Genomic DNA, 13,259 nt, shown 5'->3' with positions numbered 1-13,259 from the left:
TTGCTGTTGCAAAAAAAAGTGCCAAATTCCTCCCCTCACTAAAACAGCTAGAAACACCTTATGACAATTAGGACACTGTCCAGAAAAAGTAAATCCTACAGTGCAGACCAACAATCTGGAAGCAATAATCATTTTGTAAAAAGAAACTTTTTCCAAGAGAGAAAGTACAATAACACATTTATTAACATTAAACAAAAGGTTTGACTAAATGTCTGCAGCAATAATATGTGACTGAGTCTTAATTTGTTTCTGGAGTTTGCATTACAAATGCATACAATCAGTCGTACTTACTTTTGCTGCAGACCACCAGGGTGTTTTCCTTCAGATCTTTGGAGTATTCCTGTTTGCTCACTTCCTTGCTGAGACCAAAGAGGAAAGCACTCTGTACATTTGCATACATAGCACTCTAAACTCTTGTTTCATGCTAATAAGCCTAATACTGTTATTGTTAAATCAGCAATGTAAAAGGAGAGTGTGAAGATGTGTTGACCTTGGGTGATGGTAATTCTATTGTTTTGACACAGCTTACTGTGTCATTACAATAGATATGTGGCCTATTGTCTGAGTCAGCGTGTGGCAATGAGCAGACTGCAGACACAGAGTAACTAATCTTGTAACCCTAACAATTCCATAAACGCGTAACTTGTTGTGAATTGTTGAACTTTGATAACTTTCCCAACCTCTAGTATTTCAGGGCAAGATGTGCTGTTTGTTCTGCCAAACCCTGGTGGATTGAAAAACCCTGGTGAAGTAAAAGGTGAGCTCCTTCACTGCATTGCTGTGGCAGGAACAGAATTGGGCAGAGTGAGTGCTACAAGAGTGAGTGCTACTAGTCTGCCATCAGAGCAGTTTGAAGATAATAGTGTAATGCAGGAACACAACACAGCAGAAACAGTGAATAAGTTGTAGCCTGGTGTTGAGGCTGCCTTAAAATTAAAGCTGGATCCTCGACTCAATATGGTTGAACAAATGTCTAAGCCACGTCATAGTACATCCACCCAAGTGAGTGACTGGGCTATTCTGTAATGTAATGATTTCATTAATGAGCATTTATGTGCAATTAGGAATTCAATAAAGCTGTGATCTAATGTAGCCTTGTGCATAGGTTTGTGCAGGGGCAATTCTAAGGACTTTGGGGCCCCAAGCAAGGAAAAAAGAGGGGCCTTCCTGTCAGTTTTTCTCTCTTTATTGCCATTATGTTACACAGATACCTTTCTAAAGAACCAGTATGATAAGCCAACTAACTATCTGTTCGGATAACTGTCTGAAAGTGCTAGCACTATATTGTGCATGCTGGGTGTACTGCCAGATCAAGCTTCCCAATTAGATAAACCATTGTTATATTACATAGGCTGTAACAGAACACTTTTGGTAAAGTGTTGGCTTTAATACTCTGTATATACTTTAAAAGACTAAGTTACCAAGACTATTTGAGCATAATGATGTATTCTACCAAGAACGCTAGTTAAATAATTATCATTATGTGCTCCAAACCAAGCACCAGCTTCTAGCTAGCCGCTTGCTAGCTAAAATAATGTTGGCCTAGCTTATGGCCTAGCTTATGGCTTAACCTACAGCTGTGATCCTTAATTATTTCATTAGATTATCTCAACCACTTACCACAGTTCTGCTTCCTATTTCGCTCTTCTTCTTGTTTTGTCTTTTCTGGCTTCTTTTCATTTTATAAAAGTATGACAATTCAAAATAAACTTGCACAAGTCCCACATGCTAGTAAGAGATGGGGCCGCTTTCAGGGAGGTAACTGGTATAGTGTTGTACATTACCTATCAGAGGTTTTGTGGGAGTACTGCACTTTGAGATTTCCCATTTTCATGGACTTGTTGTGCTGGCCTTCAGGGGGCCCCCTCAAAACTCAGGGTCCCAATCAATTGCCTGCCTTGCCTGTCTACATATAGCTACATAGATAGCCAGAATATGTATAGGCAGAATATTAGAGCTCTGACACTCTGGTTTGCAAAACACATGACACACTGGTGGCAAACTTCCTCCTGTCTGTTATGGAAGTGATGCCCACAGCGACAAATGCAACAGGCACACAGATCCTACAGAGAGCACAGATTGTGGCAAGTCACTGAGGCTGCTAACACAAATAGCTATTCAAGACCTTTTCCAGGTGTGTAATCTGACAAAAGTGTGTGTATATCTTTCATAGTTCATGGAACAGGAAGTGATCGTGGAACAGGAAGTGAGTGATTAGAACTCAGGGTATGCGCCCTCTGCTGGCATAGTGGTGTCACTGAGCTGTTGGGACAGTTGTGGACAGATCATGCAACATAGCTAACTTTATAATTATTTTGTCAACTATTTGCGAAAACATAGCTAACAAGATAAACATGTGTTATTTTGGGCAAGTGAGTAAAAAAATGCTGAAGGTCCTAAAAAGATTGTTCCTAAATTAGAATGAGCTGGCATGAAATGGTTAAATTTACAGTAAGTAAGGTGTTTGCGGAAATGTGTCACAGTAAAAGTATTGTTATAGTTGTGAAGTAAAACCTAATTTGACAGAAATATTTATACCAAAAAAACACTAGAAATACTCCAAAAAACATACATAAATAAAATAACAGTGTATTTTTACTTTGTTAATATACACTACTATACAATTTTCCCAGTCACTTAAAGTGTGATAATTACACTCATTTCAGTAAACATACTGTTTTGTGTTCTTTGCTGGCTAAAATGCTTTATTGTATAATATTTATCAAACTATAAAAATCACTTGTATACTTCCATACATTTATATGTAGGTCAGAAAGGACAAGGATATACTTCTATGTGATTCTGTCAGTACAAGAGAATGTGGAGAAAAACCTACATGAGAACATAGTTTAAAATGTATTAGTATTGTGTAACTTCAATTGTAGACCCTTGTTAAGTACATTTCAGTCATATTCCATTCTACCTGAGATTAACTGCCTAATATTTTAAAAGGCACATTATAAAACAGCTGTTGGATGGATGTTTAAAAATCATTAAAATATGAAAAACAAATTTTTCAAAGACGTTTTGCATGAACACTTACAAGAAATTATAAAGCTGTCATTGTGTGCCCAAATAACACACCCTTCTGCGAAGAATTTCAAAAATCTCAGCAATACACAAAAGCACAGTGATGATGGTGAATACGTACATTGCACTGAGGAAGATCGTCTTTTCAAAGTACTCTGGAACCATACACTTGGTGAAGTTAAAGGCCTTTTCCAGTGAGCTGGCATCACACATGAACACGGGTTGAACTAGAAATCCAAAGAGATGGCTCTGCAACCAAAATGCTGCCACCTCCAGGATCATCCTCAAAAGCACAGAGATTATATAAAAGACTGTGTTGATAGGTTGCTCAAGGATGTCCTCCTGGTCCACATTTTTACATGCTGCATAAAGATGGAACACAGCCCCTGGTACAAGGACTGTTACAAGCTGTAAGGCCCAGAATACCTGTGAGAGGTACGGGGAAAAAAATGTAAACATACACACGTGTTAAACGCTTAAAACATGTAATGTTGAAGTGTACCTGAGGTGTTACTGGTCGAAACTGGTTGTAACAGAAGACATTTAGGTCCCTCCGGTCAGGGAGACAGCTAAAGTGAAGAGCCTCATTGCCGTAGACTGCAAATCCCAGAACCCCCAGGAAAAACATACGCACGGATCCAAAGAACAGGGTGTGGAATTGACCAATCACAGTGGGTGGCCGGAGCTAATACAAAAACACGAACACACAAACAACATAATACATGGGTGTAATGGCTAAAATGATTTCTCCAATGTATGTGTGTGTGTGTGTGTGTGTGTGTGTGTGTGTATAGTTTTCCAAGACATCCATTAGGAACACCAGCTAAAAGGGTCTACTGATAATCATACATCCATTAAGATGAAAGAACCATACAAATATTGTACAGACTACCTTCCTAAACTGTCATAAATAATATAAAATATATAAAGAAAAAAACAATGTGGAATAAAGAAAAACAAACATAAACTAAGGTTATGATTACTTACAAATCCCTCATAGAAGTTCTTTATGTAGTTTAATGACATGATTTTGTCTATGTTCTGTAAGTTGAGGTATTCTGTGGAGCTTAGCCCTCATGGCCGACCTGCGGCTTTTGTAGAGATCTAACTAACACTCTGCTGCTCTGGGTGACCTTTCGATTGAGGAAAAACCCCTGCCAGTGCATATTTCCCTTTCATCTTTAGGCATACACAAAAAGACTGGACATGTGGTCTACACATAATCCCCATTTAACTCTGTCAGCAGAAAAAAACGCCCCTGTGTGATGAGGATAACAGACAATAAAAAGACAATGTATTAGAAGCATTAAGGTAAAATTAAAGTCATAATCAGTTAACTGCTCAAATGTTAAGTGATTCAATAATTCCTTAGAAAACAGCAATGTTAAAAGTAGATTTAACACATTTATAACCCCAAATCATTGAAATACAATTTCAGAGATTTTATCTTGAAATAAAACATTAATAATTTCATTATTTATTATTCTTTTGTTAAAAGATAAAGCTAGATTAAGCAAAGCTGTTAATATCATAGCTTCTTATGGCTAAAGTCCATGTTTCGGAGTGAACATACCAGCCCTGGTGGAGTGTTACTTGTCCTTTCCATTCAGCTATAGATTCCCATAATCCATCTGAGAATTTTTTTGAGCAAATAAGTGTCCCAGTGTGCTCTTTTAACCCAATGCACCAATGTTGCTCAGTAAAAATTCAGGGTTCCATGAGGCATGATCATCCGTGATCTGATATCCAGATATCCAGGTGGTGGTATTGTCTGTTCAGAGCAGAGGCTCATACTGTGAAAGCATCCCAACCTGAGAGAGGGGCAAATGACACTTTATTAAAAGCTCTTTTCACAAGGAGGTTAATGCTGTGTCAGTGAAAATGGCAACAATGGCAGCCCTATAATGTTTCACACATCAGGGTGATCAAATGCAGCTATTTAACATATGGAAATGCAAATATTTCACAGTTTTGTGTTAAAATTGTCATCATTATTGTATTAAAAGTAAAAGGTAGTGATGACAGACAAAGAACTTTCTAAACACACCTTATTTTAAACCGTTAGCAAATTTATAATGATGAACTTCATTTGCTTAGTTTTATAATGATGAACTTAATTTGCTTAATTATATTGTTGGGGTTTCTGAATGACTATTAATAATAGCTGAGGAAAAGAATCTTGTTGTGTGATCTGATTATGGATGATGTTTTGGGGGATATTTTTAAAAGCCACATTAACTGTAATAATATCTGAAACATGTAAAGAAAAAAGCTACCTAACCCATAAGTGCCAGCATTGTGGTCAGAATTAAATAAAACTTTGGTCCTGCCCACAATGAGTGAGAGATTTTATTGGATTTCATACAGATAAAAAAAACAACAACAATGCAACCCCTCACACTAACCATATACATTCATTACTTTTCATATGACTTGCCTTGTATGGAAATTATAATCATGATACAATCATGTTGATTTTGTAACTTTTTTAAATCATAACTAATAGGCCCATCAATACAGTACTGTAATTTCATAATTAATCAGTTTGTTCAGAAAATATTAGGTCAATATGCAAGTAGATTATGTGCCCGTTTCATAGTACTTATTAACAAACAATTTTATGCAGTACAATGAATTTAAATGAAACAAGACCCTTATTGTTTGAGTGCCCTAACTGTGTGTACCAGAGTGGGTTTGAATAGCGTCCTACCAGATTATTTTGAGGTCTGCCCATCACAGCTGCTGTCTTTGCAGGAGCAGGCGCTCAGAGCCTTCCTTCACTCATCTCCTGTCTACTTCACTGCTGCTGCTGGTAAGTACTGTTGGAATTCTCTTTTGAACTCAAGACACCAAATAACACCACTTGCTATATATATTTCATAAATGCATTCATTTTTCCAGTCATCTTTTTTGTCATCTGTCATTATAGTATAGATTGTTTTAGCAAGCTGTTACACATGAAGAATGTGAAATGCATGTCATGGGTTAGAAGTGCATGCCATGTTTGACTAAGGATGTGCTTTGATGAGATATGGTTCCTGTAAAACTACAAGTAGTCAGTGTGTAATTTAAAATGTAATGTGTGCCAATAGTCTTAGTCTTAAAATCAAAATGTAATATTCACTTAAATAAAATTACAACCCAGGTTTAGGTCTAAACAGTATATAAAATAATATAATAAAAGCAAAACATATCAAGGATATGATCATTGATGCAGAAAGAAATATGCTTAAGAATAATAAATAAGTTGACCATATTAAGAAGATCCTAAAATAGACTGCTGGCCTAGAACAGGTGCCATGTGCCATGTGCTATGCTTGTGACGCCAGGGGGTGATCAGGGGGTGATCAGCCTGGACAGGGGCTAAATTTAACCAAATGAGCAGTGAAAATAAGCAGTGTAACTCCAGGGGTAAACAACCTCAAAGTTTAGAACTGTAACCTAAATGTCTTTTAAACTTAAGCTTAAAAGAAAGTGCTGCTGCTAGCAGGTCAATTTTGAGTGCTACAAAAGAAGTTGTCAACACCACCACCTCCCCCTCTTACAAAAAACAGCAGGTCCTTAAACGTCCCTATCTCTATAAAGCTATTCTTGGGGTTTTGAGGGTGCTGGGACTTTTCAAACAATATTTCTCACATGCAGAAGAGCCAATTATTAGTAAAACTAGAAAGTGTCCATCATACTAACTTCTGTTACTGGGCCTTATATACCTCATAATTTATGGAAACTTACATTTAAAGTATATCTCAAAATCTTGGCTTTGGTGTCAGTGATGAGAAGAAGCATTCAAAGGAAAATCTCACCGAATCTCACCAAACCAATTTTTTAAAAATTGGCACAATCTCAAAATACAGTTGGGGTCATAAGTTTACATACACCTTCTGCAAAATGTTAATAATTTTTAAAAAAATAAGAGGGATCATAAAAATTGCATTTTTTTTTATTCAGTACTGCCCTGAATAAGCTATTTCACACCGCAGATGTTTTAGTCCACGAGAAACAATAATAACTGAGCAGTTAATCTAAAATTTTTAACAGGATAATTGGTGTAAATTGTCATTATTTTGTCTTCAGGGAAACATTATGTAGCTTCTGAAGGGCAGTACTAAATGAAAAAAATAAGCTCTTTAAACAAAATAATAACAATTTACACCAATCATCCTGTTCAAAAGTTCTTTTTTTTTTTTTATTATTTACATTTTGCAGATTCTGCAAGGCATATGTAAACTTATGACCCCAACGGTATGAAGAAGATCTGCAACAGACACACAGGATGTTATCTTTTATTAGCTGCGGTTTCTTTTAACCAAATACAAATTGATGTAACAATGATCCATATAACACAACTGTCACGTTTGAACCCCTTCGAATCCCTTCCAGAAGCCACCTCAACTCCATCTGGATCCAGTCCAGACATTAGTTTCCACTCGTCTGATTACTGACAGTACCTGTTACCTATTTTGCTCAGGTTTTGCCATTTCCTGTGTGCATTTTGAAACATTGTTTTCTTTGTTTGCTGTTACAGGTTTGACTCTTGTTTCTTCCCTTTTTGATTTTGCTTTTCCTTCATTGCTCTTTTGCATGACTGACTGACCCCTCTGCTTCATGACAAGAATGCTAAAGTTTAAGTGACCTTTTCTTGCCTTTTCAGTGACTCTAAGAATGGAGAGCTGTAGCCAGCCTGCAGAGGTACAAACCCTTAACAGCATCCCCATTGTGGATGTTACCCCTGACCTCACTGAGGACCTGAATAAGCAATTAGAGGACATCATCAGCTTTTATCAGGAGTCCGAGAAGCCAGTTGAGAATGAAGAGCAGGAGGAAGAGGCAGTCACAGACATAAAAGAGTCTGGAAAGGCCAAGGACCCCAGGCTAGAAAAGAAAATGCTGAAAGGCCTTGGTGAGGCACTTTTCCTTGCTGAACATTACATGAGAGCCCCAAATTTCTTGAAAGGTTCATATTTTCATGGCTGTGCTATTGTAGTATAAGTAAAGAATAAAACATGATGGGGAATCATGTTATAGGAAAATAATCAACAATGGGGTGGTGTGATATGGCCCAATGTGATCACCCCAAAGAACATGTCATACTTTTTTAGTTATGGTTATAGTTATGTTTAATGTTGTGGAACATACAAGAACCAAGCTATTTACCGTTATCACACCTATAAACAGTTGTTTCCTTAACAGTCTCCATTTTTTCTCTCTCTTTTGATGTTAAGACAAACAATGCAGCTTGTCATGGTAGTGAGAAACCACAAAACCCTCCGTCCTGTAGACTTTACTGTATCGGAAAACTTCACAGTGTTGCTTCTGACTTTACTTCTGTTACAAAGTGCTGAAATTAGAGACCCTTTCAAATGCTTAATAAAAGTCTCCTCACAGAAAACTTAAAATCAGTTTATGTGATGCATAAACCATACAAGTACCTGTGTAAGTTGTTACTATAGAATTATAACATATTAGAAAAAGCTAATTCATATAAACCTTGCAGGTGGAACTAGTGTCATAGCCATGCTGTTATAGAAAACTTCTTCTGATTACAGAATTCAACAGTGCTGTGATATAAAATTAAATGTAACATCTATGTCACCACAGGGAAGGAGGCTATGCTTCTTATGCAAAGCCTGAACAAGCTTGGTAATCCTGAGCAGAAACTGGAAGCTCTTATAAAGAAGCATGCAGAGCTGGTGAGCACAGACACCTATAACCCATGCTGTTTTGTGTTCCTGTGATTTTAGTCATAAATAAACCCTGTGTGTGCTGTTCACAGCTGGAAGAGTACCGCTCAGATCAGAAGCAATTGAAGATGCTACAGAAGAAATTGCTGCAGGTGATGAAGGAGAAAGATCAGCTGCAGAGTGAGCACAGTAGAGCAGTGTTGGCCCGGAGTAAACTTGAGGGGCTTTGCAGAGAGCTGCAGAGACATAACAAGACACTCAAGGTGTGACTGTCTAAAAACATCATATAGACTTTGGTACAATTGAGTATTTATGATGTGAGTGTGCAGAAGAAGTGATGCATATTTACCTGAGCCCCTTTGTCAGGAGGAGACCCTTCAGCGATGCCGTGAGGATGACCTGAAGAGGAAGGAGATCACTACACACTTTCAGAACACACTTACAGACATCCAGGCCCAGATCGAGGAGCACAGCGACCGCAACAACAAACTGTGCCAGGAGAACGGCGACCTGGCTGAGAAACTCAAAGGCCTCATTGCTAAATATGACCAGCGAGAGGCGGTATGAGCCCTTTACAGCAGGGTGATAGTTACTGTTGGACTAAAAGTATCAGTGTTAGATACAAGGAACCTTATAGGAACCTAGTCCTGTAGCTCACTGACTCACATTTAACAGGATGGACATTCTTCACAATGGGAAGCAAACAGTGAAGCCTGGTCGTGATATTAGATGGGAGGGCTAGAATCTTAAAGGCAGCTGCATTCAGGTTTTATGATTTTTTTGATAATTTGTGATACAGACATGTAAGTACGTAATGCTCTCATGGGTTCATGTTGTGTTTCCACCTTATACTACATATTGTAAACAAAAAAGGTAATGCATTTATTCAAACCAAGAAACACTTATAGTTGTGTCAGCAGCCCTTTTGTGTAATCTGTACTTTGGTTGGACAAATCCCAAAGGCATTTTGGGAAAAAAAGGATGATAGTGTAATTAATCCACCTTTGCATTCATTACACTGACGACAGGATTTAACGTGTGCCCTCGCAGTCACTTCTGATGACATGTTACCGGGGTGTCAGCAAAGCCAGCTGAAAAATATCACCCCAAATGGAAATCAAATTAGGGGTCATTTCACTCTGTCTAATCAACTGACATGACTGTCATGAATCTACAGTCTGGGCTAGAAAGAATTCAGCCTCAGTTTCTTTTCTTCATACCATTCTGTGTATTTTATGACCATTGGTGGTGCTGATGCACTTTAGTCCCACAATAATCTGAAATAATCAGCCATAAAATATTTGTTAACAGCACATAATCTGATTTGGATGGTTAAAATGAAGCTTTGTTTTATAACAATGTTTGTTATATTAATGTGGGGCTCAGGCTTTGATAAGTTCAAATTATACATCAGTATGGGTGGAAAGACCTTTAGCCTGAGTTTATTTCCACAGTCTGAGTAATGTGTACCACAATATCCAGGGAAACTGTATTATACCCAGGCTGTAAGAGGACATGTCTGGGGGGAAAGAGAATGTTTTGTTACTTTAAGTCCAATTAAAATCTAGGAAAGACTATATTTTTACACAGAGCAGTGTAAAAGCATTTTTTTTAAATATGTAAATGATGTAATTTACATAAGGCCTACTGTATGGACTCAAATTGGCTCTATTTTTGTCTGTGACTGTTGCAGAATCTTGAGAAAGTGTTCAAGCATAGAGACCTACAGCAGAAGTTGCTGGAGACCAAACTTGCTCAGGCAAATGCACTGCTGAAAGATGCTGAAGAGAGGCACAAGCTGGAGAGAGCGCATGTGAGATTCATGATTTCAGATAGTTTACATGCATGATCACATTTCACATGCACTAATCTAATACAGCCCATTTTTTGTTTTTCTTTTTGGACAGTTACTGAAGCAAACTGCTGAAGCAAAACTACAAGTGACACTTATGAAGGAGCAAGAAACTGACATGAAGGCCCAAGTAAACAGCATCAAATGTTATACTTTTCCAGTTGTATCTTATATCATTGTATTTTTTTAAGTTAATACAATGCACCTTCCTTTTATAGCTTGCTGTGTATTCTGAGAAGTTTGATGAATTCAAAGGAGCTGTGTCAAAGAGCAGTGGGGTTTATGCCAGCTTCAAACAAGACATAGATAAAGTAGGTACCTCTTATCAAATCTAGTAATTAAGGGAGAGTAAAGCTGATTATAAAAACAACTAACATATCTTATTCAGCTTTACTCAGTATACTTTTACCATGTAACACAAATAATTGAACACTGCAAGTTTAATATTTGAGGTTATTAAGTGTTTAAGATCTATTTTTTCAGATGGCAAAAAAGATGAGGAAGCTAGAGAAGGAGGCCAGTTCATGGAAATCACGCTTTGATGGCTGTAACAGAGCTCTTATTGAAATGGTTGCAGATGTAAGAAACTCTATTAACTAATATAACAGAAGTTTACTATTATTGAGCCCAGTTTTGAAAACAACTTTCTCTTATGTTCTCCATTGTAGAAAGCAGTGAAGGAGAAAGAGTTTGAGCTTTTCACTTTAAAGACACAAAAACTAGAGAATCTCTGCAGAGCACTGCAGGAAGAGAGAAGGAGCCTCTATCAGAAGCTACAGGAAAGCCAACCATCCGGAGCTGCAGAAGACACAGCAACCAAAGTGGAGGTAGCAGAAGAAATTAAAGGCATCCATCAGGAAGCAGAGAGCCATGAAGATGCATTTAGTGAGCCCACTGCTGCTGCAACACCTCTTACTAAAGAGATAGCAAATCTGAAGGTGGAAAAGTCCAGACCTGAAGAGGTACCAGCAACGTTTACAATATCTCATATCCATGAGCAGGCAGTTCTCCCTGCAGATACTAATGAGGTTTCAGAACACTCTGAAAGCTTACAAGTGTCCCAAGAAACTGCAGAGAGCACCACTGATCTGGAGTTTCACCTTGAAGAAGAGATTACCCCATCCACAGAAACATTGTCTGATACAAATCAAGAGATTAGAGACAAAGAAATGGAGACCGTTGACTAAACTTCTTGACTAAAAATTACTAAAAAAAAAAAAAAACTTCATCTTTTATTACATACTAAAGAAGCTGTCATAATTGAACAAATAAACAAGTTGTCCAAGTGACTACAACTAAAAGTGTTTTGACTTTTCATTTCTCGGTACACGCTAAATAAGTTGTAGCTACTGTATATTAGTCTACTGCAAATAATCCTCTGCTGGAAAGATCAGCTACAGTTTACTGCCTCTGAATGTTCACTGCAGAAGTTTCATAATGTAGTTCCAAGGTCTGACACTATACCAAGTCATCTATCTACAAGCATGTTTACAGCACAGGGGTAAGCCAATGGTAGGAATGTGATGCATGAGGTTTTGACAGGAATAAATGATCAAAACTTGAATAAATGAGCAAAGTCTTGAAAAATCTTTATTGAGGCAAAGGATTGTTATGTTGAATAAAGTATAAAGTATAAATATAAAGTAGTTTTTGGTCACAGCAAATATACTCCAAATTAATTTGGAACTTTATAATCCTGATCACTTCTAACAGGCAATTCCACCTTCAAACTTTGTAAGTCTGAGAAATATGCCCTCTTTTTGTTCAACGCAAGACCAAAAATGACTCATTCAAAGTTGTATTGCTCAACTCCAACTTGGTGTATAAATATGGCACACCCTCTGTAGCAGATGATCACATTTTATCACCACTGACAATCACACTGCTGCTGTGAGTTGCCAATGTCAACTTGATTTCACTGTAAAGATAATGGCTCATATTTATGAAAATATACCTTTTATATTTATATTTTGTATTTAGATATATTAATATTTTGTAAAATATGCTTGCCTGACCTCAAACTTGAGAGTTAAAACTATCAAGATATGTGTACAGTATATGTATTAAACAGGTACTTCTAAGGAAATCTGTGCCATATTTACAGAGGAACATGTGTTTGAGCACCTGGGCCTTTAAGGGTTTTTGAAGGACAGCTGCAGAGAAAGCCCTCTAGTGGACACACCAATCTGTTTTGAACAATGGCACAACCAAGTGGAAAAAAAAAACAAGCAGTGCAATGTAATGTATTTGCACGACACATGAGAAGCAGAGATGAAGTTTGGAACAATACTGTGTAGTACTGACATATGGCTAAGTCAGAAATTGTCACAATTTTATAACAAGCTATGTGTTTACAGTGTAACATAAATCAACGTTTATTCAGTTATTTTTTCACCATTTATACAGGAGCTCCAGAGAATCTCAGGCTCACATTTTCACGGAGCACAAACTTTTCCCCTTGGCTTTGAAAATAGCACACAATGTTGGAGAATGGTAGTACTTTCTGTTGTCCACATTTGTTTTCTGTATTCTAGGTCTGTAACGTTTATAATGCTTTATAATTACATTTTATAAGGAATAATTATATACAGTAAGTAACAGAACTTGTCAGATAGGTGTAAAATCTGTAGATTTGAAATTATAATCCTACTGTCAATGGGATCAAGCAGTTAATTTGTGTCTTTTCAACCAATGTG

At 37.3% G+C, this 13,259-nt stretch overlaps 2 protein-coding genes across 3 annotated transcripts; one reads left to right on the top strand and one right to left on the bottom strand.

Annotated features, from left to right (window-relative positions):
• Positions 1–2,664: 2,664 nt before the first annotated feature.
• On the bottom strand, positions 2,665–5,850 carry LOC113538957 (gap junction epsilon-1 protein). Of its 2 annotated transcripts, XM_026934446.3 has the most exons (4): positions 5,741–5,850; positions 4,604–4,841; positions 3,533–3,715; positions 2,666–3,456 (listed from the first exon to the last, which is right to left on the bottom strand). In XM_026934446.3, exons 2-4 carry the CDS (start codon positions 4,634–4,636, stop codon positions 3,061–3,063), a joined length of 612 nt encoding a protein of 203 aa, XP_026790247.1. In that variant the 5' UTR covers positions 4,637–4,841; positions 5,741–5,850; the 3' UTR covers positions 2,666–3,060. The 2 variants fall into 2 exon arrangements, with proteins under 2 accessions (XP_034164244.1, XP_026790247.1); XM_034308353.2 differs by lacking the exons at positions 4,604–4,841; positions 5,741–5,850 and adding an exon at positions 4,018–4,337 and having other exon boundaries at positions 2,665–3,456.
• Positions 5,656–11,864, top strand: txlnbb (taxilin beta b). Its single transcript, XM_026934443.3, has 10 exons — positions 5,656–5,842; positions 7,682–7,930; positions 8,629–8,720; positions 8,804–8,974; positions 9,078–9,272; positions 10,405–10,524; positions 10,619–10,693; positions 10,782–10,874; positions 11,047–11,142; positions 11,232–11,864. Exons 1-10 carry the CDS (start codon positions 5,671–5,673, stop codon positions 11,748–11,750), a joined length of 1,782 nt encoding a protein of 593 aa, XP_026790244.3. The 5' UTR covers positions 5,656–5,670; the 3' UTR covers positions 11,751–11,864.
• The last annotated feature ends 1,395 nt before the right edge of the window (positions 11,865–13,259 follow it).

Source organism: Pangasianodon hypophthalmus, chromosome 10 (assembly GCF_027358585.1).
Source record: "Pangasianodon hypophthalmus isolate fPanHyp1 chromosome 10, fPanHyp1.pri, whole genome shotgun sequence".
In the NCBI taxonomy this organism is placed as follows: Eukaryota; Metazoa; Chordata; class Actinopteri; order Siluriformes; family Pangasiidae; genus Pangasianodon; species Pangasianodon hypophthalmus.
Note: the sequence above shows the minus strand (reverse complement) of the source record. Positions and strands in the feature narration are given on the sequence as shown.

What these genes read in the sequence shown, in the direction of transcription:
- LOC113538957 (XM_034308353.2), bottom strand. Translation starts at nt 4,056, where the DNA reads ATGTCATTAAACTACATAAAGAACTTCTATGAGGGATTT. An exon ending in AGAACTTCTATGAGGGATTT is followed by an intron (nt 3,716 to 4,017) that starts GTAAGTAATCAT and finishes TTTTTGTATTAG; the next exon opens with CTCCGGCCACCCACTGTGAT. An exon ending in TTCGACCAGTAACACCTCAG is followed by an intron (nt 3,457 to 3,532) that starts GTACACTTCAAC and finishes TACCTCTCACAG; the next exon opens with GTATTCTGGGCCTTACAGCT.
- txlnbb (XM_026934443.3), top strand. Translation starts at nt 5,671, where the DNA reads ATGAAACAAGACCCTTATTGTTTGAGTGCCCTAACTGTGTGTACCAGA. An exon ending in TAAAGAAGCATGCAGAGCTG is followed by an intron (nt 8,721 to 8,803) that starts GTGAGCACAGAC and finishes TGCTGTTCACAG; the next exon opens with CTGGAAGAGTACCGCTCAGA. An exon ending in ACAAGCTGGAGAGAGCGCAT is followed by an intron (nt 10,525 to 10,618) that starts GTGAGATTCATG and finishes CTTTTTGGACAG; the next exon opens with TTACTGAAGCAAACTGCTGA.